Raw genomic sequence first — 20,637 nt, forward strand, 5'->3', positions numbered from 1 at the left:
TAGGAAAGAAACAGCTTCTTACCTCAGTCTGCCCAGAGGCCTAGCCTGGTCTGGGGTTGTGCTTGTGTACCAAGCCAGTGCAGGGATTCTGTGCATGCTTCCAGAGGAGTCCTAGGAATGGGCCACTAGGTGACTGAAATATATTTATAAATATAAATCTTCCACTAGAGAAATAAGTAGCACAATTGTCATTTCATGTTACACATCACGTCTGAGATCTTGGCTGTCCTCTGGCACATCTGTCCTAAAACTCAGAGTAAGACAAGATTTACTAAATTGCCTACTCTATTCCTAAGCTAGTACAACACATTCTTTATGAGACAATCTTAAGGAGCTCTTCTTGTCTATTTATAGGTCACTCTATTTTCAATCTTCTTCCATATTGCATAGAAAATGATGTTTCTCTCAATATCTGGTCCAAGAGATCACAATATGGAAACCCTGGCATTTCTGAACAAGCTGAAGTGGAATCTCTGCTGCTGCAGTAACTCCTCATTCTTCCCAGGTCAACCTGCTCTGCTTAGGAACCTCAAAGATTCTTCTGACACCAATCTCAAAATTTCCATGCCTTGGTTTGTGATCCTTCTACTACTTCTAGACTTCCACCCAAATTATTCCTGTCTCTGAAGTTTTGAGGTAGCTGATCTGTCAGACTGGTTTGTGACAGCTACTCAGTCCAGTAATGAGCTTCCCCATCTTGCATGCAAGGGGATTACTCAGCAAGAAGCGGGTAATACACATTTTAAATAGGAAATACTGTTTCCCAGTTCTCACAGGAGTTGGTTTCCTCCTTTTCTTGAAATCACAGGCAAATTTTGTGATCCTTAGAAGAACAAAACTATTGATGAAAGAGTTCTGAAAGTCTTTATATATTGAGATATATTGAATATATTTGAAATTATAATATATTAATGGCAATGTAATGGTAATGATAATAAGCAAAGTACTATCTTCTTATAACTAGCTAAGGACCACCTTAGGAAACATCAGTATGATTTTTTTTCCTTTGGGTACACATCAGTTTTGGTGGAGAAAGATTCTAAGATTTGGTGTAGAAGAAAGAGAGGCCATTCACCCACCTTCTCCAGGATAATATATTTATCCTAAAAATGGAAGACTCCAATCATTCAGAAGAAATATTTGAACATGAATGGTTCACAATCTGCAGCAAGTCTCCTTACTAATAAACAATAAGCAGTCAATCACATTGTCCATGGCCCATTCAGTATTTACGTAATTAACACCAAATAGAATGGCTCCAGGTAGACAGAAGATAGTGTGCAAAATGGACTTTTTTGGCCAGCAATTAGAAGCACTCACCTGGGGTGTGTCTTTGCCAGTCAAAATAGAGCATTAAACGGGCTCTCCTGTATTTTTATTAACGTTATCCCAGGACTCAGTCCGATTCTACAGCAAACCTAAAACATATTGCAAAGTAGGATTTTTTTTGCACCTCAGAATGGGATTCTTGTTTTCTTTCCAGTATACGAGGCCTCATAGCAGTGTCAGCCATGACACCTTCTTCCCTTCTTGTGAAAAACTCCCAGATCCAGCCCACATAAATTACCTGTATTAGTGTTACTCACCATCCTCTCTTTTCCCTTTTTACTCCTACTTAACATGCCTGTTCTTTCATCTTAAGCTGGGCTGTACATGGGGTAGGGCAGCTTCTTAAATATTGATGCACTCCTGAGCACAAAAGATCTTGAACTTGGCCTTTGGACACTACTATCACAATTCCAGAAGGAATAGTATTTCATCCAAGCCTGGGATGTGAAAATAGGTTTTCTGAGTAGGGATTACACTTTTTATGCTGTCATCTTTACTAGGGTTTGTTCCTGTTTGGTCTGTGGAGTGTGATTTTAACAGGTTTTAACAGATTTGTGCATTTTTATTATATTTTATTAATTATAATAAATTAATTGGTCATTTTTGAAAGCTTCACTCTTGCTACAATAACCACTTGCAAAGCAAAATGTTTGAGAAGCCTTTAGTTTGTGGATAATATAATGCCAGTTTCGTACAAACAACAGGGTCACATAATGCATCCTTTCTTGTGCAAATTACGCAAAAATTATCTGAACAGGATTCAGATGTTTGCCTGAACAGGACCAACAGGATTCATCCCTCAGACATTTACATTTTTATAAGTCTGTATGGGCTGCATGAGTGTTAGTGACAGCAGATTTTATCCGTAAATTTTATCATCCCCCCTCTAGCCTGTCTGTCAAACTCCCATTTACATGAAAAGAACTGATATGTGCATATTGACAGGGCAATGTAAATTTGCATTAGTCTTTTATTTCACAGTTGTTTTTCCATTAAAAACATTTTCCAAGGTAATAAAAGGACTTCTGAACTTTTATGAGATGGTTATGTAATATGAAATTGATTTCTTTTTTCCAAGGGAAATTATATTGATTCAGAAGCTGTTAAAGGAGAGGTGCTAAAAGTTGGAAATAAAAGCTGCGAAAACCTCCTCCTGCAGTCAGAGTCAATTCTGTGTACAGTTCCCAGTGATCTCCTGAAATCCAACAGCGAGCTAAATATAGAGGTGAGGCAGCTACACCACTCATGAGATATTAATGCCATTTTTATTATCATTCCCAATGTGACTATTGAACATATAAACTTTAAAATTAAGCCTAAACCTGTGTTTACAGAGGTATCTCTATCCCTGTTTGCTTGGGATGGAAATTCAAATAATACCGACTATTTTGAAAGAAATATTATCATCATTGTTGTTATTACCTGTTTCTACAGAGACTTTCTGGAGCCTAAGGCACAAAGGAGGACCTAAACTACGAACAGAAATAAAATTATAGTTATTAATCCGAACACGAGAGGAAACATGGGGGAGAAAGGGAAGCTATATTGGACTAGGTTTACTTTGGAGCTAACAAGCCCATTTTTTCAGCAGAAAATTCTGCTGCAGTCAAGAGGATCAGATCCTTTCTGAAATATTTTTTTGTCAGCTTTTTATAATTTCTTTTCAATTATTTTTGTAAGATGCAGACAGAACAAATGTTTGAGTTCCACTATTGTTCTAAAGGTGGTCTCACTAAAGTCATTGAGTGCTACTGAAAATTTAAATTGTAGACAGTTTTGACCTACTGATTCATAGAATAAGACACAAATATTTAAATATCTTTGTACTTTTTAAAAATATATATAAAAAAAAAAGGAAAATCACAGGGGAATGGGAGTAGCTTTAAACTGAAATTTGCTGATCATGGACTCTGATTCTCTGAAAACAGTGGAGACTCTGCCATTCATGTAAGTGTGATTAGGATCAAAGTCTATGTAAGCTCTTTGGAGCAGGTCCATCTGTTTTTTCTGTGTCTTTATGGCATTCATCTCAATAGGATCCTGGGCCATGAATGGTATTCCTATGTGCTACTGCAATCTAAGTAAATAGTAATAACTAATTTGCTTTAATGAGACAGTAACTATTAATTTATTTTAATATTAATTTATTTTGAAAAGTACAAATTAAATTTCTTGGATGTATCAGGCAAACTATAAAATTAGATGCAGCTCTCCTTTTGGTATGTCTGATTCCTGGACCTATAAATACCTAGTTTCATATAATACTTGTGTACATGTTGCATTCTATAGCTGTTCAAGTTTTTACATATGCAACTGGGATTGGCACTACATTCAATCTGTTCTACTATGTAGTATTTCCTTAACCTCTAAGAAACAGATACTCATGACACGTATTTCACATGTAGAAAAGAACACAACATAAAGGGGTTAAATGAGGTTTCTGCTTGTTTACTGGCAAGGAGCCTCAGAAATTGCAGTCTGCCCAGCGAAGAAGAAAATTTTCTCTTTTGACGGGCAAATCCATCATTACAGTACCCAGAGGAATGAATTCCACAGGAGGAAGAGAAAAGATGGCCAAATGCATTCCAACTGACTGAGCTAGTGCTGTGTAACCTAAAACAGTTTTTCCCTGTTAGCTGCTTGGTGTTTGGTTGGTTGTTGATTTTGGGGGTTGTTTTTTTGTTTTGTTTTGTTTCTTTAAACTGTTGACAAGCTAGAAGCTGGCACAGGACAGGCTCACGTGACCTTGGGAACTAAAATGCAGGCATGCTGTCAGTAGAGGAAGAGTTTGATATTACAGCATATTTCTGCCAGAAAAACACATATTAAAGACATTTGGACTATTTTTTTTAACTTACATCTCATCCCACATATCCATAGGCCTGTTCACTTCCATGCACCATTTGAGTAAAAGTATGAATTTAGTATTTTGAATTAACATCTGGTAGCAGTGGGACCCTGTTATCCGGGGTGCATGTATGAGTGAGTGCCGTGTGTGTGATGTAGCACATACATAGCTGTGTCACTACCAGAGCTCTTGAAGGCATGTAATAAATCACAAAAATGTAGATCTGCTTTCGCATACACCAATATAACAGTTTCTCCACTCCCACTGTCTTATCTCAGTACAGCATCACAAAATCAAGATTTAATACATACGGGACATATCAGCTCATACTTTAGTACTAATAATCTACTTTTTACTTGAAATCATTGCACTATTTTTTTTCTTTGTGTTTTTTCAGTGGAAGCAAGAAGTTTTGTCAACAGTTATTGGAAAAGTGCTGATCCGGCAAGATCAGAATTTCACGGGACTAATTGCTGGAGTTGTTTCAACATCAGTTTTAATTTTTATCTTTTTGGTGTTTTTCCTCTGGAGAAGGAAGAAGAAACAAATTAAAGGTCCATCATAGTAAATTCCATCAAATAAATCCGTTATTATATTGTACATTTTAAAAACTGACACCGGTTCATGCTTTGCTTAACTACCATGCAATGCCCTGTTGTAACCTGTCAGCAAGGTTTCACAATCAAGTCTGATGTTTAGTTGCATTTTGGCCCTTGGCTCTTTGCCTGAGCTGGGTGAAGGGCCACACTGTGCCTAAAGGAGAAAGATTTCGGAGGAACTCTGAGCTATTAGGAAAACTTAGTAACTTCTCTTCCCCAGTCAGCCTTGGAAGAGGGCATGAGTAAACAACATTCATGGAATCACGAGTACTTCAGCTTCCTCCAGTTGCCTTGTAGTCCTCCAGGCTGCGCCTGAGTTGTGCAAGACACAGAGTGCTGCAGTGTCCTGGTCTCCTGGTCACCCAAATCTGGAGCTCGGTCAGTGTGTGCCTCTCCTCTGGCCCCCGTGTCTGGGTTTCCTTTCAGCCAGAACTGCTGCACGACACAAGGCGAGAGGAGGAGGGGAGCTAATATGTAACCAGGTCTTGTTCTGATGCAGTATCATAGTCAGATCATGAAGCTGGCCCCAGAGGCTTCGAAGCTCTCTTGGATTTTCCAGTGTGGCCAAGAGAGGGGCTTTAACACAAGTTACAGCAAATCTGGTGCTGTCTTAATATCTCAGGTTCACGTCCTGCGCATGTCTGCCTCAGCAACAACCCAACCCTCTTCCCAGCAGAGCAGAGCATCTAAAATAAATACCTAAATGAATATTAAAACACAGTGAACATGAAGGTTTTCTAATATTTATTTCTCCTCCCACTTCAGATCTGGGAACTGACCTAGTGCGCTATGATGGCAGAGTGCACACTCCTCACCTGGACAGGCTGGTGAGCGCGAGGAGTGTAAGTCCAACAACAGAAATGGTTTCAAGCGAATCTGTAGACTACAGATCCACTTTTCTAGAAGGTACGCCTCTATTATGAATCTGTACAGATGATATTCTACATCTTGGTTTTCGTATGCCTTCAGATAGTAGCTATTTTGCTCAGTATCTTAATTTCAATTTCTCATGTGGCTTGTCTGTGTCCGCATTGTTTGGAACTTTCATGTGTTTGCAGGATTACTGTTTGAACTGATTTTCTCAGGTGCTTCCCAAGATTGAGATGCAAAGGATTTTGACTTTTCCTGAGGTTGGAGGAATATATAAAATACTATTAGTAAAAACTCTCTGTGAGTATGCCTCACAATTTATTAGGAGCTAGTGGATATAACGATTTTGTGTTATCATAAATGAGGTCCACCGCACCATGAGCAAATCCACTCTGAAAAAAAGTGATTTTAAGGACAGCATTGAGTGGCTGTAGGTTTAGTGTGTCACAATCACTTCATACAGTCGTTATAAAGCAGTTCTGACAGCCCAAGATGGGACACAGAGTTTTATAAACAGATATTCTTTTGTCTGTTCATGCCCCTGCTATAAAATGGGACATTGTATGATGCAGAGATGTTGATTTTTAAAATTAAGCTAAAGGGACGTAAAAACTGTGACAAACTGAGTGGAGGTCAATGTGTGCTGAGATGCCAGTCTCAGAAAACACACTGTTCATTTTCAGGCCTGTGGGCATGAGGGAAGCATAACCCTATGCTGAATACATGTTTGTGCCTTATAACACCATTTTAGAGTGAGTATTCTCCAGAAGAGCAGTCAGGTGCACTTACCATACCAATTTAGGCTGAACATGTCCTTTAAGATTTGTGGAGACCATGTTCTGTGATTACCGTTAAGGAGTCATTAACTATTAGGAGTTACCATATTACAATACTCGAGATATCACAGATAATTTTTAGTCTTAGTATGGACATAGTCCTGTACTATTTCAAGTGCTGCCGTTTACAACTCAGTAGAAATCACTCCAAACCCTTATTCTACCTTTGTAATCCCCAACTGTGGAGCTGTTTGAGAGCCAGGCCTGTCCTCAGCTTCCTTTATGATTCTTTAATTGCTGCTGCCAGCTCGCACAGGAAGTTTCTTGACTGAAAGATTCCCAAAGGAAAAGGAAAGCCTGTGCCACTGGTTAGAAGGGAAAGTGGTATACAAGACAAAATTATGCAAAGATCCTTGGTGGAAGGTAAATCTGCAGTGGTCCCAGGGCCACTGTGCGCTGGCAAAGCATGGCAAGAGAGCGCACCCAAGAAGGAGGTGTGTTCATCTAATGTTCCTGTAGGAATGTTTATGTAAATTACTGTCAAAGAATAAAATGACAGGAACATTAGGAAACATGCGCATTTACATGTAGCAGCTTTAAAAATTATGTTGCAGCCATGGCGGGAGTATTTTACCATGATTATTAAATAGATATTTGCCCTTGGTGACATAAACATGGGTTTGTAAATGTAAGAATTTGTATTTTTGCTTCTAGATAGAACAGCACTGAGTTTTTCTCAGCACCTACAGTGATAACAGCACTATATGAAAATTTCCCAAGTTTTATACAAAAATATATAAAGCATGTCTGTACAACATTTTTTACTCTTTGTGATAAAATATCTGGTAATTTCTATTGTTAAATTTATTCCCTTTTTTTATTTTTCACTCTGGGCTAAATTCTGCTCATTGACTCCACTGGAATAATTCTAGACTGAAATAGGTGTAAATTATACTTAGTTCTCTGATGCTATTACACAAAATACTAGCAAAAAAAATCTTTTAAACAAAAGCAATTTAAAATACCTGAACAACATGACAAAAATAATTTTCTCAGATAAATACTCTTTGCTTGACTGAAACATTTTAATTTCTGCTATTTTAAATCAGCTGGTTCATGTTATTTTCATGAGTAGCACCAACTATATTATCTTCAGCAGTTACAGGATATGAATCACCTCTAGGCATTTCCCTGGTTGAATATTTACCATTGGATAAATATAGCTAGTCACCAGCAGTTTGAAAACCTTCATGAATTGTAAAGTTCTCTACCAAATTAGAACATGACAATAACAAAAGGTCTAATGTTTTTAATTGTTCACTACTTCTTCCTCCCATATCGCTGTCATTTTTCTATTTTACTCTTGTTACTCCCAATTACTAGCAATGATATAACCTCCACTTGGCACGAAGTGACAGGGCTTCATTCCATCCCCTCAGAAAAGTGGAAGTTTTGCCATTTGCTTTCATAAAAGCAGAGCTGAGACAAGCATAAGTTTCTAGTGACACGGTTTTCCTGGATTTTGGCAGTTTAGCAATGCATATTTTCATTTTCCCTTTGTGACCAAAACTTCTGCAAAGCCAAGCCACTTCCAAACTGATAAAATCAAGCCCTGCTTACCAATAAAATAAAACTCTTAATTTTTCAAGAAGTCTAAAAGGATTATAACAGTTTCTATTCATCTTACAGATCAGTTTCCAAGCATGTCTCAGAATGGATCGTGCAGACCTGCCCAGTATCCTCACTCTGACCTCTCCCCAATTCTGTCTAGCGGAGACTCAGATTTAGCCAGCCCACTTCTCCAGACTAATGTCCACATTGACATCAGTGCCTTAAATCCCGACCTGGTCAAAGAAGTGCAGCACGTGGTTATTGGTGCTGACAGCCTGATCGTGCACTTCAGCGAAGTAATAGGAAGAGGTGGGTACTGTGACTCTTACCTTGCAAACTGCCATTCTTTTTGCACACCCATTCATTATAAACCATTCTGAATAAGGTGCCTACGCAGAGGGTTTTCAAGCTTTTCACCTCTTACAGCACTGCATCCCATGCACCAAATAAAGGGGGGAACGAAGGGGCTCTCCTTTGAAGTCAGAGGAAGGGTTGTGCATTTGATCCGTTGGAGAAGACACCAGGGGGAAGAAGGAGTCTGCCAATTAATAGGGCTCCTTTGTACTCAAGAGACTTGCTGGTTCCTCCTCAGCTGCCTCACTCTCACCTTTTCCCAGGCTACAGAAAAGCTCAGCCAGGGCTTCTGATCCATGAGGCTGCAGCGCAGGAGCGAGGCTGCCACAGAATATTGCATGAGCCTAACGCACATGCTGAAATGGCAGAGGATGCTGAGGTGGGGGCATCAGCGACCTTAAACTCAGAGCCTGAGAGCTGGCAGAATTGATGCACGACGCAGAAAACTCCTGCAGTCACTAGTGCATTCAGTAAAAGTCCCCATGTCCCAGGTGAAATGCACACACCTCTTTTCCCTCCAGAAGTTTTTCCCAGCTCTGAGGAATTTGCTGTTTGTTTCCTCCCACCAAAGGCCTGCCATTCCCCCTCATTCCTCTCTCATCCCAGCTGCAGTAATGAGTAGCTCCTGATTCACTTCCCCTTATTTTTGTCCCTGATACAGCAAGTCCCCAGTTTTTCTGAATTTCTCTCATCACTCTTATTCCTTTACATCTCTATGAGCCGGTTCCCTCATTCCTTCATAGCCCAAGCCAGTATTTCTGTTAGGGGCATTTATGAAATTGTACTATTAAGTTACCTATTAGTAACCCAAGTAGAAACTGGATTTTCAGTACTTCTTTAGATCATACATGTGTGGTCTCCTGCTGAGTATCAGAATACTGATAAAAATTTGGCTATAAATTATATTCCTAATGCCTCTTCTGCAGGAAAATAGCCACAAATCAAAAAAACAGTCAGTGTGTTTCCCTTCCATGTATTACACTTCATCATCCCCAAAGCAAGGGTGGGCCTTTTTCTTTTCTTTCTTGTTTCAGAAAAGTCCAAGTAATTCCCCATTTTTTAAATGTTGAAAAGTAACAGGAATGACACCAATATAATTATCCATTTTTAATTTTCTCCTCCATAACTAGAAATGGGCCAAACCCAAAAATATTTTAGACACACCCAATCCAAGCTTTAGGATTTGTGCCCAGGCTCCAAACAATCTGTGGTCTGATGGGATTTTAGTTGTTTTTATAAAATAAACTTTGTATTAATTTTAACCCAAGCCAAAAGCAAAGCCAATTGGGCTCTGACCAGCGCTTATGACTGGAACCTAATAGAATTAATCAGATAGTCTTGTTCTCTGCAGAACTCACACAATAAAAATCTACTTTGCTTTCTAACTGCAGATACTAGTGTTTTACCAGTGTCCAGTAAATAGTACATCTGTGAAGGAAAGCCACCATTACATGTACATAATTTGATTTGGATAAATTAATGCACGTGCCCGGAGCTCAAAGTTCTGTTTCCCAAACAGGTCAACCTGACTTCTCATAGTAGGTTTCCCCACAGTAGGTTTCTGTAGACTACCCTATTTGCTTGGCAGGAAAGCACAGGATCAGGAAGGATTTCTGTGCCCCTTTCAGTTTATTTCACCGCTTAGACTGTGAGAAAGAAGGCAAATTTTGCTCATCTTTTAGTGACACTTCGCACTCGGAACTAGGCGATAGCAGAGACCATAATCTGCCGCCGACTGATGTGGTCTGCCTGTGATCAGTAGAGCAACTCCCAAACCGTTCATGGCCAACACACCACTTCTAACGCTCACCATTTTTCATTGAATAGCAAGACCTCAGAGACTGTAAGCCCACCGTGACCCTCCGTATGCAACTTTCCACTGAAGATGCATCAAGGCTGTGCAATCCAGTGGACCACTTAGCACGGGCTTGCAGACCGCTGGGAACCACCAATCCAGTGGTCGTGTCAGCTCCTAATAGAGCCCTTGTGCCTTTCAGCGCTCTCCTTTGACACAGATCTCACAGGAGAGTATGGTGGGAATGGGCTGATACGGTTTTTGTGTGCATAGTCATTCCAAGACCATGAAGCAGTTGTGGTGCCAGCCTTGTTGTTACTTATACTTTCCATCCAGGTCAAGAAATATCAATTATGTTGCAAATAGAGTTTTCATTTTATGTAATGATGGTTTTATGTAATGGTAGTTTTATGTGTTAGTTATGAAGTATACATTACGAGTGTTGGGAATTGGACAGTAACTGAGTGTGATCACTTTCTTAAAGCATAATTGCTACCCAGTGGAGAACACTAGAAAGCTAGTTTTCCATATTAAAGCTAATGTTGCTCATTTTTTACACAGGACATTTTGGGTGTGTGTACCATGGGACATTGCTGGATAACGATGGCAGGAAAATTCATTGTGCTGTGAAGTCACTGAATAGTGAGTTACATATTTAATAGTGAGACATTACCATAATTCTAAAGATAACCAGGGTAAACTAATTAATTATAGTGAAGCATACTTTCACAAATAAAGATTCTTAGTTGCAGCTGGATCAGATTTATCTCTGGAGCAATTCCAATGACTTCAGATTACCACAGGGCATTGGTATATGTTTGTACATCAAATGAAATGCCCAAATATTTCCTCTACAAAGAAAAGAACACAGGAAAATGAGGAAAATCAGTGTCATTTTTTATTCTACTGTCTACTGAAGATTTGGGTTTGGAAGTTAAATTGCTAAAGAGTGGGCAAAAGTGCTGGAAGAACCAGAAGAGACTATAACAACATTTATTAAAGGCTTTACTTGAGTGTTGTTATTCAATTCTAAATAATTCATAATAAGAAAAAGAGAAACGGAATTAAAATCACCATCAAACTGTATTTGGTCATTGTAAGAAAATGGATGCACATAACCTAGTTGTAATGTGGGAGGTGGGGAGGATGTTTGTAGTTTCTCATTATCACTTTGTTGTGCAATGACATGCTGCACAGAAATGAACTGTAGTTTGTTTGGGTATCTTTTAATTAACTCATTTTATTACTGGATTTCCCAGGGATTACAGACCTGGAAGAAGTAGCTCAGTTTCTGAAGGAAGGAATAATCATGAAAGATTTCACTCATCCCAATGTTCTGTCGCTTCTGGGAATCTGTTTGCCCAATGAAGGATCCCCCTTAGTCGTTCTTCCATACATGAAGCATGGAGATCTTCGAAACTTCATTAGGAATGAGACTCATGTAAGTACATGGTGAGGTCTACCAAACAGTAATGCAAGTCTAGCCACGCCCTGCTCCAACACCACAGGTTATAAGCTCTGATAATTACATTACGTCTCTAACTTGCTGCTGTTACTACACCTTAACCTTTAGCACTTGCTTAGGCTGGCACCGAGCCCAGCCACAGTGCTGCCACTCCTTCCCTTCCCCCTCAAATTCCTCTCTAGAATGTTTCCCAGAAATTATCAGCAATAAGTATTTCTCATTTCCCATTCATAAGCCTCTTTATAAACAAATGTGTTTATGAGGTCTAAGTCAAGGGGCCCAACCATCTGCTGGTTTAAACTGGCATATCTCTGTTGACTTCAGCACAGCTGTGCCAGTCATCACCATCTGCTCTTCCAACTCCTAGGTAAGGGATTTTCATGTCCAGCTAGTGTTACAGTCCCATTATTATCAATATTTTTTTCTTCTTAAGAAAGAAAAACAGCAATTGTTATACAAACTGTGAGTACTATCACAGATTTTCCCCATTTCCATTGAAAGACTGTAGATTTCTCAAATATGCCTCACTGCTTTCTCTCAAGTATGAGGTCTTGCCTCAGGTAGTATAAGCCCACTTTATACTGAATGTTTCACCCATTTCACAGTGCTAGGACAATATAAAGCTACTTCTGAGCCAATAGGATTTTGCCCCTGCCTCTATGACAATCAACAATAGCCAGTACAATTTAAAAAAAAAAAAAAAATTCATCTTGACAAATTGTTGGAAGAGTTAAGTTTTCTGAGGTAGGAACCTCTTCCCTTTTGAGCTTCTTTCATTCTAGAAGCAGCGGGGCCCTTGTCTGTGAATAGTGCCATGATCCTTCCTGAAATAAATAGAATAATGACAACAGTTGAGCAGCATTGTTCCATGGAAAAAAATTATGTGGACCAATGTCAACAACACAAAAATCTGTGGGACCTTACTATTTCATAAAAAGCCATGTTGTTGGATAAAAGAATTACAGATTTATGTTTATACCTATTTGGTATTTAACATTTTCAGTAAGGTCTCACCTTGTAGATCAGCAGAAAGAGTTACCAATTTTTGCAGAAAATATGCCTTCTGTAACTGCTAAGGACTCTTTTGCCTTTTCCATGGCATATCATAGTGATGATAGCTTGCACTTATTTTGCCCCAAATAGGACTCTCTCCTTTCTTGGTCATTTCCAGCTGATGAGCTCCAAGTTCACAGTTAGCACCTTCTACTGAATTACATGGTATTACTCTGAGTTCACAAATGTGAATTTTGTGTATCAGCTGTGATGCTGAGGATTCAGCATACTGTTCCACTTTCCAGCCCAGGTCATGCTGCTTATGCTGCAAACTCCACCCTTCTGGAGGCTGTCAGCTTTTTTTATTTCTTAAAGCATGTTTCCTCACTGGAGGTAAGAACTTAACCTAAACTTACAACAGTTTTACAAGCACCAACCTGTCTTGATGATTCTGGTGGCAAGATAGGTGTGTCAAAAACTGAGAGTCACAGCAAAAAAACAGTCTGCTTCTTGGGCTTCTGCATTCACTGTATCACAAATGTTTGTATTTTACAGAACCCAACAGTAAAAGATTTAATTGGATTTGGCCTTCAGGTCGCAAAAGGAATGAAATACCTTGCAAGCAAAAAGTTTGTCCATAGAGACCTGGCAGCAAGAAACTGTATGTAAGTACAAACATCTCATTCCAACCATGTTATCACACTCTTCTGTGTAAGGCAATGAGATAAATTAAAGTTTCCGGGGTTCTGCTTTTTTAGTCAAAATAGAGTGGTTTTTTCATTGCTCCATAATTATACTGATGTTTGTCTTGCATACTGATGAGCTACTCGGCTTGCTAAGGGCTCACTTCTTACACATAAGCTTTTTTTGAGTGTGGGAAATAAGAAAAGCTGAGGTGAAATTGTAGCCTCTCAAAATCATTGGTTAGAAAGCTTAAAAGGCATCTCCTAAGGGAAGTTAAACTGCTATTGTCTCAACTTGCTGTGCTTCCACCCAGCCTCTTCAGAAGCAGCATGTCTCTGCTGCCGCACCTAGCAGGAGGGAGAGAAACACAGGGGAACTTTGTGAGAAAAACAGGAACACAAAGAAACACCAGTGAGACCTCTTGACAGTAATCTTTCATTACACGAGCATGAGCTTACTTTTGCTCAATTGTGCACACAAACTAGCATTAAAAAATCAGAGCATGCAAAGAATCTTTCTGCTGTCTGGGTAGCCAGACAGTTCAGTTCACACAAAGACTAACTGATACAGGAGTTGCTGATACTATTATGCTGACTCATCACCTATGTTGTGAATTAATGAGGTACGGGATTAAATGTTAGAGTTTAACACATCATAATCTGGAACTCTGGGTGCAAAAAGGTTATTCACCTGTGACATCAGATGTCGTATTCTTTTTTCAAAGGGTACACGCTCATGCAGCTGAACAGCCTCTGAAAAAGAACATTTTCTTACAGCTGCTATTTTTAAGGGAGGAAAAAAGCCACAAGCAACATGATTTTCAGGTTTCCTAAGAAGAAAGGAATTGGGTTACTGGATAAAAGTCCTGGTTCATCTAATCAAAGTCCAAATAGTGGCAACAGGACATTCCCTCTGGCCTACTGTCTCTTCCTTGAGTGAGGAGGGAACAGCTATGAGGACGTCTCACACTGCCAACTGAATGGCTGCTTTTGTGCTTCTACATGGCTCAGCACTTCATAGCCTGGAGAGCTGCTGCCACGTGAGAGAAGGATGTGTGGCCATGTGCAATCCAGCACTCAGAAGCACAGCCCCTGCCACAGTGATGGCGATGTCTGTCAGAAGGGGAGCCAGGATGCAAATGCGCTCCCTGGGGACTCTGGACTCTCTTCCACTATCCTGGAAGAGGTGTGGGAAGCTGCTGTGGCATAAAATGTCCCCTGTTAACCCATCAAAGTCCCCTCATACTCCCTTCATTGGTATTGGTTTAGTTATTACATCAGTAAATATAGAAGATGGTTGCGTGCCATTCAGACATTCAGAGGGACTTCAACAGACCAGAGAGTTGTCCAGACAGAAACCTTATCAATTCAAGACAGGGAAATTCCACATGTAGAGGCTGAGAGAGACGTGATTGTTTAGCCTGGAGAAGGCTCCGGGGGATCTTAGCCATGTGTATAAACAGCTGGTATGGTGGAGTAAAGAAGATGAAGCCAGGTTCTTCTTAGTGGTTCCCAGGGACAGGCCAAGAGGCAGTGGGCACAAATTGAAATAGAGAAAATTGAATATAAACATAGGAAGAAATGCTTTTATTGTAAGTATGACTGAACGCTAGCATGGGTTGTCCGGAGAGGTTGTGGAGTCTCCATCCTTGCAGATACTCAAAACCCAGCCCAACAGGTCATGGTCTTGGGCAACCTGCAGTAGCTGACCTTGCTTTGAGCAGGGGAGGTGGTGGTGAACCAGATGATCTCCAGAGGTCCCTTCCAACATCACCCATTCTCTGATTGTGTGATTCTCTACAGAAGCCCGAAAGCAAGTGTTTGCTGTGGCTAGGCCTACACATAAAATAAAGGATAGGCTTAAGCATCCCAACACCCATGCTCTATCTGTTTTCTGACAATGATACTGCTTATTAGGACAAACACCAAGCCTAGGAGGAGCAAAGCTAGAGAAATCTTCTGGTATGGCTGAGGTGTAACCCCAGCAGAACTATCCTTATGCCACCATTCTTTCCCAGTACAGACACCAAACACATCCTTACTTATAGGACTACACTATTATATACAGGCAGTCACTGAGGTAATGATGGGTCCTTTCTTACCAAAACTGGGAGTGAATAGGAAAGGTGATGCCTTGACTTGGAAATAAAAATGAGAGGTTTCTAAGAAGAAAACAGAAAGAAGAAAACAGAAGAAACAGCTGTGGAAGAAATGATGTAGCACTCAATCAGGATGTATAGGCTATTAGAAAAAAATCTTTTTATACAGAGTAATTGTTTTAGAAGAAGTGTAATTCAAATTATATTATCAAAACAATATTAGTAATTTCCTAAGTTCATTCTCTGCGTTAAATGGGTGTCAAATATACTTTGCTGCACTCCTTGTTTCACTGTTACATTAGTTAATAGATCCAAGATTAAGTACTGCCTTCCAAAGTCACGGTCTCAAAAATGCAAGTCACTCATTATAATCCACCATCACTGTAAATCTTGCCTGCTCAGTTGCAGATAATACTTTTTGTCATTTCTCTAGGTTGGATGAAAAATTCACTGTCAAGGTTGCTGATTTCGGTCTTGCTAGAGATGTCTATGATAAAGAATACTACAGTGTGCACAATAAAACAGGAGCTAAACTGCCAGTGAAATGGATGGCTTTAGAAAGTTTACAAACTCAGAAGTTCACAACAAAGTCAGATGTGGTAATGTACAAACATATTTGTATCACTTACTAATTTATCTTATATTACCTGAGACATCTCTCTAGTATTTAATGAATGGACTAACTCCAAACCAAAACTTATATTTGAATCTAACTTTAGTTCACATAAGAGACAGTTTCTACATCCAGAAAGAGTATTTATCCCAGTCACAAAGCAACAAGTTGTTGACCTGGTTATCTGTTACTGCTCAGGAAAGAATTAGGAGTTTAATCCCTCTCCAAAGGAAACTAAGGACATTCCAAGAAGTCAAGTTGGACTTGAACCCTGCTGTAGAAGGGGCTCTGGAAAGCTTGACAAAACAGGTTAACTTTGCGACTCATAAAATGTAATAGTTCTCAAAAAGACTTTATTTGCTTTATAAATACTTACTGACTGCCTACAACAATCTCAAGTATTACCTGGCCATTTATGAAGAAAAAAATGTAAGATGAAGTCATTAGTTGGCTGGATCAGTTTGTATTTTAGGTCTCCTTTCAATCCAGATTCAAATTAACCTGTGATGCATAGAATTTTCACCATGTATATTCTCTTCAGTATGTATTTACACACGGTTAGTCAGATTATCAGCCCATGTAAATTGGCAGAGCTCCATTAACCTCAGAAGAGGTCTGCCAATTTATACCAGCTAAGTAGCAGGCCTATAGGCTTTTATTTTCTTTCATTTACTTAGTTGAGTTTCTCTGGCTCTAATTTAAGTGGCTCCTCAAGTCCCTACAGCATTTATTAGCCCACTTAAAAGAAAGCTGAATGCAGTAAAATAACTTTCAAAGGGAAAATCCATCCATTTGAATGCTTAAATCTGTCAGACCATCTTCTAAAACTGGAATGTAAAGCCCTCCCTCCAACCCTATAACTTATTATTTGTTTCTTTGTTTTCTTAGTGGTCCTTTGGTGTGTTGTTATGGGAACTTATGACAAGAGGGGCACCACCTTATCCTGATGTAAATTCTTTTGATATAACTGTTTACTTATTACAAGGAAGAAGGCTGCTACAACCTGAATACTGCCCTGACCCACTGTAAGTAAATAGTTTGCAAAGCCTTTTGCAAATGCTGCAGATTCTGCTATTTAGTAAGTGAGACTGTGGGAGGAAAAAGGTTGTGGTTTTTTTTTTTTTTTCCTTTTTTACGTCATTTCATAATTGAACACTTCTTTTATTTGAATGGCAGGTATGAAGTCATGCTGAAGTGCTGGCATCCAAAACCTGAGATGCGTCCAGCATTTTCTGAACTCGTTTCAAAAATATCAACAATCTTCTCCACTTTTATTGGGGAACACTACGTTCATGTCAATGCTACTTATGTCAATGTGAAGTGCATTGCTCCCTATCCTTCTCTTTTATCATCACAAGACAACACAGACATGGATACTGACACATGACGGGTATGTTTGAAATAGAGGAAAATCCATTCTTAGTTGTATGAACAAAAAGCAAAACATTTTGTCCACTAGTTTTTACTGCTCGGTCTTTGTGAGAACACTGTTGCACATGTTTATGTTGTTGCCCAAGTTGCACTAGTACAAGGACATGTTATCATATTAAGACTATGGAATTCTATAAACCATCAGAGTAATTTCCAAGTATTTGGACAACTGCATCAATTTACCAAATGGAAACGTTGTGTGCTACCATCCAGAGCTAGTTCCCACTAGGTCTCATTAATGTGTGCTCAGACCCAAGAACAAAGATTCATCTTAAATACCATGAAGGAGAAAGTAGAATACCAATCAGTACGGCTGTATGGACTATTACTGTTGCATGTACTTTAGGATAATGAGCAGTGCAGAAATGGTTTTCACACAAAAGGCTAAGACAAACAATGAGAGTTACAAGAGTTTAAAATGTAATTTCTTCCCGCACAGTCCAAACTTTGGATTTTTGCACTACTACAACAAGGTTTCTTAGAACATAGGCAGCCAAGAGAGTCAGCCTCACGATAAATGACTTAACAGAAATCAACATCAGAAAATGGTGTGCAGTAAAATAAGTACGTCAGCCTTGCCAGGCCTCTGGTGTAGTCAGATGGTACATAAAATGAAGGGAAAATCATCTAACTTAAAGCATTCCTAGTGTCAACTTTATTTCAATGTTCAACCACTTCTTTGAGTCAGCCTGTATCGACAGATCTCTCGCTGAAAAATACAAAGCCTCTATTCCTTTCAATAAAGAATTAACCGCTCTCTGAGAATAAAAACCTGAAGGCATTCATATTAAATGCCAGGCTAATCCCTGGGATGTAGTAATATGGGCGGCATTATTCTAGAGAGGAAGAGGAGACAGGCAGGCTGGCAACCTTATGGAGCTGCTGTCTGGTGAGTCACACAGCAAGTAGCTGAAGCTCTGCCACCTACCCTTGGGTGGAGCTGCCGCCAAAGGTGAGTAAAGAGCAGAGGCGTAGCAGCCAGCCCTGACATAAAAAGACACTGTCACAGCAGGAATGTGGAGAACTTCTTTGTGCCAGCCTGGAAGAGCTGAGAAGACTGATCAAAATAAGATGCAGCTTTAGGCCCCCCTAGCCTCTTCTTGGATCACACAACCCAGTGAATTATGATACCTACTTTTATTTCTAAATTACGACCAGAGAAACAGTTTTGAAAAGAGATAGTAAATAAAACTTTCATTCATTAGGGAAGAGTACTATAGCTTTAGGGCAAGCATCACATGTAATTTCTGTTCCTGTGGAATTCTGTGCATACTACTGTATAGCTTGTTTAGTATAGGATAGAACTGGGTTTGTTGGTGTAAACACATAAAGTATTCTATTTTTATATTTAAAAAAAAAAGTTTATTTTTAATGACATTTACAAAGTTTGGTTAGGCCACAAAATACTGCACTGTGAACATTTCAGAAAATGTACGTCAACAATTCATAAATTGTAGCAACCTTAAAAAAATACTGTGTAAATATTAAAAATGAAAAGAACTGACTGTAAACACACTCCACCCTAAGAATAATATCTCCATTGCTGCAAGCCAACCATTTTAAGATCTTCAAAGAGAGGTAGTGCAGATAAAGAACTGATATAAGGGAGATACATTGTTCTTGGGAGACAGTGTTATAAATGAAAGATTTATAATGAGGGCAGAGTGTGTAGGCAAACCATGAGCAGATAATATTGCATTGTGTTTCATCACCACTTTCATTTCAGAAACAAACTTTCATGTCTGCTGAGAGCAATACTAATTGTAGATTGCTCAAGGACAAAAGGCTTTGCTGCAGGCAAAAAAAAAAAAAAATCATCTCTATGGTTGTTAAAACAGCTAAGGAAGTTTATGACACATAGATTTGGAGAAGATACTCCAAACTTGTACATACATGCTTGAGGAACGCTGCAATGTAAAACAGAGGACGTTTTTACTATTTATGAACTTTTGCTTAATAAAGTTAATGTTGTGTCTGGGACACCTGTAAGAATACGTGATTCTGGTAAAGATTTGATGTTAGTAAGTTCATATATCTGCGAAGAGCTGAATGGTACTTATGTTTATAGTTGTTGTTATGACCTAATAAACATGTTATTAAAGTTAATTATTGTAATACTTTATGCTCTGAGTGCTGTAACTACTGTTAACATTTGACTGTTAAGCTGATAAAAGTCTGTATGCTTTTTCTAACATGGGAAGAGCAACCTGTGGAACCGTGCTAGAGGGAGGAAACAGCTCAGGAACATAAAAACACAGAGAGCGCACCAATAAGTCAATCTCACAGTTCATCAGCCTCCTACCCATTAACAGATCAGAGAAAGGTGCAGAACATTTGTCTTGAACAACTATGGCATAGTCTGTTTGAAGAGGAAGTCTCCTGCCTAACCACGGGCTGCACCCATGCAGAGCCTTGAAACTCTTCACGCGCAGAGTTGGGGGTGACATTTGAAGCTCAGAATTGAGGCATCATCATAAAGAGTACCTGCTTGGCCCAACAAGGATGCCAGCACTCGCATTTAGCATCCAAGCTCCCTCATCAGTCATGATCCACAAGAAACTTCAAGCACCTGAACCTACGTCCTTCACGGTCAGCCACCACACGTTTCATCTCTGCAAGGTGCTTTGTATCTGACACCCAAAAAAGAGAAGGCATTGCAGTCCCCAGGGGTCTCGGTTCTTCCGGGGGAACAGGAGCCGGCCCCACTCTTCTCCCACACATTTCCTCCCAGTTATATTAGATGCTTCCCATTGAATTCACAAGTTCACTTCTGTGAAGTGTATTTGAAGCGGGAACCCCACAAACACTGCAACGTGCCGTGTCCTGTGCCACTCGTACGCCAGACAACACCACAAGATTGTTTCTCCAGCAGCTCACCTCAGGGGGACATCTTAACTTACTCAGAAATATTTTAACACACGAAGTCTCAGCTCATTAAAAATGGCATTTATATGCTGCTGTAATTTCAAAATGTCAAGCAAACCAACATCAAAACACATTTAATTCTTAACAGAAAACCTATATGCTCATTTTCAACTCAAAGTGTATTTTGGGGAAAAAAGGCATTAAAAATAGCAGCTACGGATGAAAACATTCTGTTGTGTCATAAGCCCAACCCAGAAAAAAGGTCTGACATTTTTTATTCAAAATACTTGTATCTAATTTATTTTC

The 20,637-nt window shown here is 39.4% G+C and overlaps 1 protein-coding gene across 4 annotated transcripts in view; it reads left to right on the plus strand.

The window, feature by feature from the left end:
* MET (MET proto-oncogene, receptor tyrosine kinase) overlaps positions 1-20,418 on the plus strand; it is a 92,452-nt gene extending 72,034 nt beyond the window's left edge. For 3 of the 4 annotated variants that reach the window (XM_032998783.2, XM_042793123.1, XM_032998781.2), the window contains exons 12-21: positions 2,408-2,554; positions 4,575-4,731; positions 5,542-5,682; positions 8,112-8,342; positions 10,744-10,824; positions 11,442-11,623; positions 13,196-13,305; positions 15,856-16,021; positions 16,924-17,060; positions 17,212-19,349. In XM_032998783.2, the coding sequence (XP_032854674.2) occupies positions 2,408-2,554; positions 4,575-4,731; positions 5,542-5,682; positions 8,112-8,342; positions 10,744-10,824; positions 11,442-11,623; positions 13,196-13,305; positions 15,856-16,021; positions 16,924-17,060; positions 17,212-17,422 (1,563 nt within the window). In that variant the 3' untranslated portion in view covers positions 17,423-19,349. Of the gene's footprint in view, positions 1-2,407; positions 2,555-4,574; positions 4,732-5,541; positions 5,683-8,111; positions 8,343-10,743; positions 10,825-11,441; positions 11,624-13,195; positions 13,306-15,855; positions 16,022-16,923; positions 17,061-17,211; positions 19,350-19,667 lie in introns of those variants that run through there. The other variant, XM_042793124.1, reaches the window with a different exon arrangement.
* Positions 20,419-20,637: the final 219 nt, after the last annotated feature.

This window comes from Tyto alba, unplaced genomic scaffold, assembly GCF_018691265.1.
Source record: "Tyto alba isolate M040663 unplaced genomic scaffold, T.alba_DEE_v4.0 Super-Scaffold_2, whole genome shotgun sequence".
In the NCBI taxonomy this organism is placed as follows: Eukaryota; Metazoa; Chordata; class Aves; order Strigiformes; family Tytonidae; genus Tyto; species Tyto alba.